This window comes from Limulus polyphemus, unplaced genomic scaffold (assembly GCF_000517525.1).
Source record: "Limulus polyphemus unplaced genomic scaffold, Limulus_polyphemus-2.1.2 Scaffold4, whole genome shotgun sequence".
Taxonomy (NCBI): Eukaryota; Metazoa; Arthropoda; class Merostomata; order Xiphosura; family Limulidae; genus Limulus; species Limulus polyphemus.
Window position 1 is genome coordinate 1,621,874 of NW_013665614.1, and position 6,977 is coordinate 1,628,850.

General features: G+C 35.9%; 1 protein-coding gene across 1 annotated transcript in view; it reads left to right on the forward strand.

Moving 5' to 3' along the window:
* Nucleotides 1-3,880: 3,880 nt before the first annotated feature.
* LOC106472351 overlaps nt 3,881-6,977 on the forward strand; it is a 6,506-nt gene continuing 3,409 nt past the window's right edge. Inside the window, exons 1-2 of the mRNA XM_013933026.2 lie at nt 3,881-4,046; nt 4,906-4,973. Of these exons, the coding sequence (XP_013788480.1) occupies nt 3,947-4,046; nt 4,906-4,973 (168 nt within the window). The 5' untranslated portion in view covers nt 3,881-3,946. The remainder of the gene's footprint in view (nt 4,047-4,905; nt 4,974-6,977) is intronic.

A 6,977-nucleotide genomic window follows, 5' to 3' on the forward strand; every position in this document is an offset into this window, starting at 1 on the left:
CACTGACAGCTTACGAGGCTTACCACCGACTAATTCACACTTATCAATGAGCATGCTAGAAGCAAGAGGTATCAGTAGCCTGTGAAATAGAATGAATACAGTTGCAAGGTCTTAAACTCTGAATTTTTTCTCAGTTAACGCTAGCCCTTTTTCACATAATATGTTTTACGATCTTTCTGTTGATTTTATTTGAGACTCCACTCTTCTTTACTAAGTGCGATTATTTTAAACCAGTACTTTGATAGCTAGTTAAATGGAACTATTTCCTTGTGGAATAGCTGCATCCAACAATAATATGAATCATTAAAATGAGTTAAGTATCTGTGAGTCAAAAGACTAGTTACAAAACAGTAACGGAACTAATATTCGAACCTGTTAACTGGATTTAATTATTAAAGTTTAGAGGCAGCTTGAATGGATAATAAAGAAAACATTATTACAAGTTTAACACAGTAACGCATTTACAACGTTTCGAGAAGGTTTGTTATAATCAGTAATTAGGTACCTTGTCGAAATGTTGTACGTTTCTTACTGTGTAAAACTTTTCGCCACCATTTTAGCTCTCTATAAACTTTAATAGCCTCAAAGTGAGTTTTTCGTCATTAAATCTAGGCTTAATATGGTTAGCACCTGCAGCTCTTAAAACTGGATTCTGGCTTGATATATACGTATATCGATATCTCAGTGAGGTGAGTTACGAGTTACAGCGTTTGCGTAACGAATGTGATCTCATGCACGTAAACATACCGACAAGCTTCAAATAGACATCATCATAGGTGGATGAACAAGATTACTCTGTTGACAAAGGTTTGATGTCGTATGATGTCATCTCATCTGTTGAGGAGTAAGAAACTGGCGTTACTTCTTTAGCTGTTCCTAATGAATCAAATGAGGAAACGTCAGCAGAGGGACAGTCTACAGAGATTGAGATCGAGATCGTTAGATTAAAACTGTATATAGCGTCAACACTTCATTACAGTCGATGTCGCCATACCCGGCCACGGTGTATCTGATGACCATGCATCTTGACACAGTAACCCTGCAGCATAGTTTCTATTGCAAAAGACACTATCGCAAGGATGTCATGACCGAAGCACACCATTCCTTCCTGTTTACTTTTCATAAGCCATCTGGTGTATGAGAAAGACGGTTCCCAGTGCTAATTTCAACAGTCCAATCGCACAATAATCCATAGCTTCTGAGTCCAAAGACTTGACCAGTATGTCTTTTATAGAATAACATGAATACCAGTTTCATTCTCCAGTTGCTTGAGACATGTGATAGTTGAAATAACATGTCGTAGAAGCAATCTGTGTACAAAACTCATGCCTCTTTTCAAAACAAGGATTCTTCTTGATTATGTTTCATATCGTTGACTGAGATACGTAGAGGGCTTTGCCACTGACGTTTGGATGCATGTATTCTCACATGTTACAAGATGCTGGTCTTAGTGCACCTACAGTTTTGAGTAACTTTAATTTAAAAAGATTGTTTGATTTTAATGATTGAATTATTTTCAAAGTTTCTCATATATCACTGAATGTTTTATTTTGACACTGTTCCGAAAAAGGTGGTCATTATACAAAACTTTTGTGTCAAGTACGCCCAGTTGTGGTAAGCAAAGTACAGTGTCTTGTAACAAGTGATAATCCATGAACACAAATAGCAGTAGCAAAAGACATTCACGTTCACCAAACAATGATACATAAGATATTCAAGGATTATATACCAAAGTATACCAGTTAAGTCGCCTGAAGCGCCGTCTGTAGATTTCTGTGCGATGGAGATGTTAAAAAGGGCGCTAGTAAAACCGCCGTCATCGTACATTAGCTGAATAATGGAAATAATTCAGGAAGGGGTAGCTTGTGGTGGACATGAATTCCTTACGAGGAGCTTTTTTGCAATGGAACTACACTTTATAGCTATTGTCAAGACTCATAGCTATCCGAGAGCGTATGAACAGACGTGACGACATGGCCTGTAACGATGTGATGTGGTGAGGCTCCAAAATCATATTATTATAACGTACTCAACCCACTTTATAGCATATGCCAGACGATAACTTGACATTTAGTTAGCATGAATAATTAAAATAACCTTTATTAGAAAGTTAACCAACTTTATCGTTATATAATTTATCACTCAAATATAAGCATGACAAAACCAGAGAATACCCATGCAATTATAATATACTAGCGTATAGCCCGTCAGAAATGGCGGGGCAAGTACTACCACCCTCACCCCATAATATACTCTAACTTCGTATTTGATAGCTAACTGAAATAAAAAAATTTGCGAAATCACGCTCGACCAACAAAGAGGCAGAAAAGTGCAGTCGAGGCAGTAAAACGTCGGTAAATTCCTTTATGAGCCAATCAAAATTTAGATCATTCATGAAATAAATTCAGGGCGTATTCATATGATAATTGTTTGTTTGTTTGTATGTTTGGTATTAAGCACAAAGCTACACAATGGGCTATCTATGCTCTGCCCCCACGGGTATCGAAACCTAGTTTCTAGCGTTGTACGTCCGCAGACGTACTGCTGTGTCACTGGGGGGCCATATGATAATTATTGGTAAAAATCAGTTATACCAACAACTTCTAACATATAGAAAATACAGTGTGTTTTGGTAACGCTATGTTTCAACAATGGCTTTTATGTCATATTTCTTAGCAACAAAAGTATAGCCTAATATTATTGTTAGTCTATGTACTGAAAATATAAAATGAAATGTATAAACAACAAAACTGGAAAAAATATTTGTTGATTTCTTAATTTACAATCTCCGTTGATTAAAGAAGTTTTTTTATATATTAAAAACATTGGTGATATAAGAGAAAATAGCTTAATTCAGAAACGATTTATGTTTAAAATTGAATCGACATTATTACTTTCATGATAAATTTTATGCACTTGACTCTAGCCTAGGTGATCCCACACTACGTCTTTCCTTTAGGTTTATTATACCAACGCTTACTACACACACAGTTTTTCACGGTACACACACACACACCCTTTGCACCCCCGTCTCTAAAATCGTAAAGGGCAGACAGTAATCGAACTATTCTATCTGGATAAAAACATTTTAGCTTTAATGACTCCTATTTCGAGAAATCTAGTAGCGTGACGTGACACACAGTGTCTTTTATATAGCTTCGGTAAAAATATAAATGAAATTACCCCTGTAATTAAGCTTTCTGTTTGACCACCTTTCTCTGAGGACGGTGACGAAATATAAGAAAATCACAATTAATGTCAGAGTTATTTAGTCTATTCGTATGTATAATTTCTGAAAGTTAAGGAGAGGTAGGGTACCTAATCTATAGAAGAAACTACTTTTTTTCTTTTTAAAATGTTTTGCTTTAATAGTGCCAATCCATATATATTCCATAGCAAGTTGTGCTGCGTCACCAGCACTGAATAGATGCCAGAACCACTGTGTCATTGTGAAGAACTACCTTGTGGTATTGTATTTACACTAGATGCAACTTCTTTTCAGTTCCTTAATTGACTTTTTGCTCATTTCGAAGGTCAGTTATTCAAGCCAACAATTATATAATATAACTATAGAAGCAACGGGGGGGGAGGCGAAATGAAAAGTCCTTCAATAGCTGCAACTGTGTGCCTTTTATCTGTGGCAAGTAAAAATGAGTGTTAACCGTACAAAGCTTCGAATAAAGAAATCACGTTAATTTACCTCCCAAATTTCCTCATAAACGTGATAACACTTAGCACATGCTCTAACTTTTATTTACATAAAGCATATTCTTTACATTTTTATTTCTTGTCAAGTATTTTTTTATGTGATCAGAATAAATCTATAATTTTTCCTCCACGGTTGAGCATAGAAAGCAGTGACTATATAAAAAGGCCTAACAGGACACTAAGACCGTACGTTGTCACAGCTTCCGACCAAGAAATCGAACACAACAATCTTTTCATCATGAAGACCCAAGTTTCCATACTTCTTCTTAGCTTCATGTTGTTACTTATGGTAGAAGCATTACATAAAACTCATGAAGATATAGTGGAGATCATGTGTTGTGAGTATGTTTAAAACTATATTTTTAAATATCTAATGGTTAAAATTGTGTAAATCACTTTTTTGGTTTTTAATGTATCCTGTTACCAACGTTACTGTATTATTATTTTAATTTTTAGTGTATCCTGTTACCAACGTTACTGTATTATTATTTTAATTTTTAGTGTATCCTGTTACCAACGTTACTGTATTATTATCTTAATTTTTAGTGTATCCTGTTACCTACGTTACTGTATTATTATTTTAATTTTTAGTGTATCCTGTTATTAACGTTAGTGTATTATTATCTTAATTCACATAAAGATTTTATGAGCTTCAGAAATTAACTTATTAATTTGATTTACCGTTTAGATAAAGAATAATCATTAGATTTTTTAATGCATGTATAAAAATTTAATCGTTATACTTTTGTTTAGTTGTTTGGTTTGGAAATCTCTCGTGAAGAGAAACAATGTTTTATGGGCTTCCAAGCTAGCTCTTCGTGTTATTTTCAAACTTAACATTTTTTCACCATGAGAACAAATACAATTTAAATTATCATATTTCAATCATAACATGGTAGCAAATAAACTATACGCGAATACATCAACAAACATGTTGTTATAGCTAAGGGTACTATATAGGTTCCGTATTAATTAATCGAAGAAATCACATCTTATCCTATTTATATTCGACAGTACCAACACGTAGACATGTACCGTTAGATTTAATTAACTTAACTTCAAGAATCATTTTAGTTGTTGTTGTTTAATTTATCTGGGATGCAATGAATAAATAGAACACAATTTCTAAAAAGTTTAAAATCCAAGTGTTTTGTAAGTTCACTATTTTTTTATTTTACCTTTTCATTGTTTAAACAGCGAAAGATACAACAAACACTGAAAAAGAGGAAATCCAGAAATGCATTGACGATCACCTTCCTCGTAAGGTAAGATAATGGTGATATAATATCAAACGTTAAAAATATAAACAGCTGTAGCATATTTTAACACCCCTTTTTTCTTCCTATTACATACAGCAAAAAAAAACATGTATGATATTTTGCAGGAGAACGATAGGAAATGTTGTTGTTTTTCCATATCAGAAAGTTATCAATGCCAATTACAAAGGCTTTCTCATCAAAGGAACAATCTTGCTTAGTTTCATTTATCCATATATGGCTATAGTATCATATCGGAATTGGGAAATTTGATAAGCAAAATTTAAATTAATTCATATACAGATGAGTGCATTTTACTGCCGTTGTCAGATACATGTTTATTAGTGCATTATACACACACTTCAGCCCCCCAGTAGCACAGCGATATGTCTGCGGACTTACAACGCTAGAAACCGGGTTTCGATACCCGTGGTGGGCAGAGCACAGATAGCCCTTGTGTAGCTTTGTGCATAACTAAAAACAAACACACAAACAAACACACACTTCAAAAAATTTAAGGTACAGCTCTAATTACCTAAAATGTGAAACTAGAAAAACAGCGGAAAGAGAGATTTTGTTTGAACGAAGTTCGAAATATAATTGCATATTACCTGGAGAAAGAATCCTTGTAGAACTATGGAAATATCCCGTACAAATATAAAGGTAGGAAACACCCATTTCGCGTTAATCAACCTTCTGATGTTCTGAGACAAACCTTCGTACAATTGAACCAGTTGAATAGTATTTTCTCAATAAACACGAAAAGTAGATCGCATTCAGAAGAATTACTAATGTGGAGAACAACTAGTACATTTGAAACATGGCACTGTTGGAGGCAAGTTGCGTTTTGGCTTGGAGTGTCATCTAGTGTGGTGACTAAAATGTGGAGATGGTTTCTAACTGGACGAGACCTAAGACAGGTCGCCCTTCAGTTACAATATTGACTTAGGACCGCACTATTGGCCAGGAGAGATAAGATGGTAACAGCCGTATTTGACATTTGGTGTTCGCTATATTTGTTCAAACTGTTAGGAATCAACTTTACAATATCCTATTCTATTCTTGAAGATCCATAGTTTGTGTCCTATTAAGCCAGTCTCATCATACAGATAGAAGAAGCTGGTGTCAGGAATATCTCATCTGGGACAATGATAAATTCGCCTATGTTCTGCTTACAGATGAATCGAAGTTCAGTTTGGAGTACAATTCTCGACGTGTTAGGGTTTGGAGAACACGTAAAATAACGTTGATTGGATTGGTGCTTCGGGAAAAAGGAAAAACTTTGGAAGTGGTGGAATATTGGTCTGGGCTAACACCTCCATCACTGGTCGCACAGATCTCTATGTCTTTCACAGTAGCCTAATGAATGTGGTGAAATATAGAAACGACATCCTTGTACGTTATATGCGCTATAGCTAATGTCACTGGCGATTCCTTCATCCTAATGGAAGATAATACCAGACTACATAGAGCCGGAATTGTGAACGAATACCTTCAGTCCCATGAAATCGAAAGATTAATATGGCCTGCGTTTTCTGCAGACCTAAATCCGATCGAACACGTTCGAGATCTCCGGGAGACGTGTTGCAAACTGACATCATCTGTTTCTATCGAGGCCTGGCAAAGTTTGGTCGTTAAGGCACTTTACTCGCAATCTGTATGTTGTGGTTTCGAATCCCGTCACCGAACATGCTTGTCCTTTCAACCGTGTGTGTTTGGGGCGGCGGCGTTATAATGTGACTGTCGATCCCATTAGCTGCCTTCCCTCAAGTTTATCCATCCAAAATTAGGGACGGCTAACGTAGATGCTCACCGAGTAGCTTTGCGCAAAATTCCACAAACAGACCTACTTCTATCTTTTCAAAGAGTGATGGTCACGTGGTTAGAGCACTTGACTCGCAATCTGAGGATCACGGGTTCGAACATGCTCGCTCTTTCAGCCGTGGGGGCATTATAATGTGACGTTGTTACGTTGGTAAAAGAGTAGCCCAAGAGTTTGCGGTGGGTGGTGAT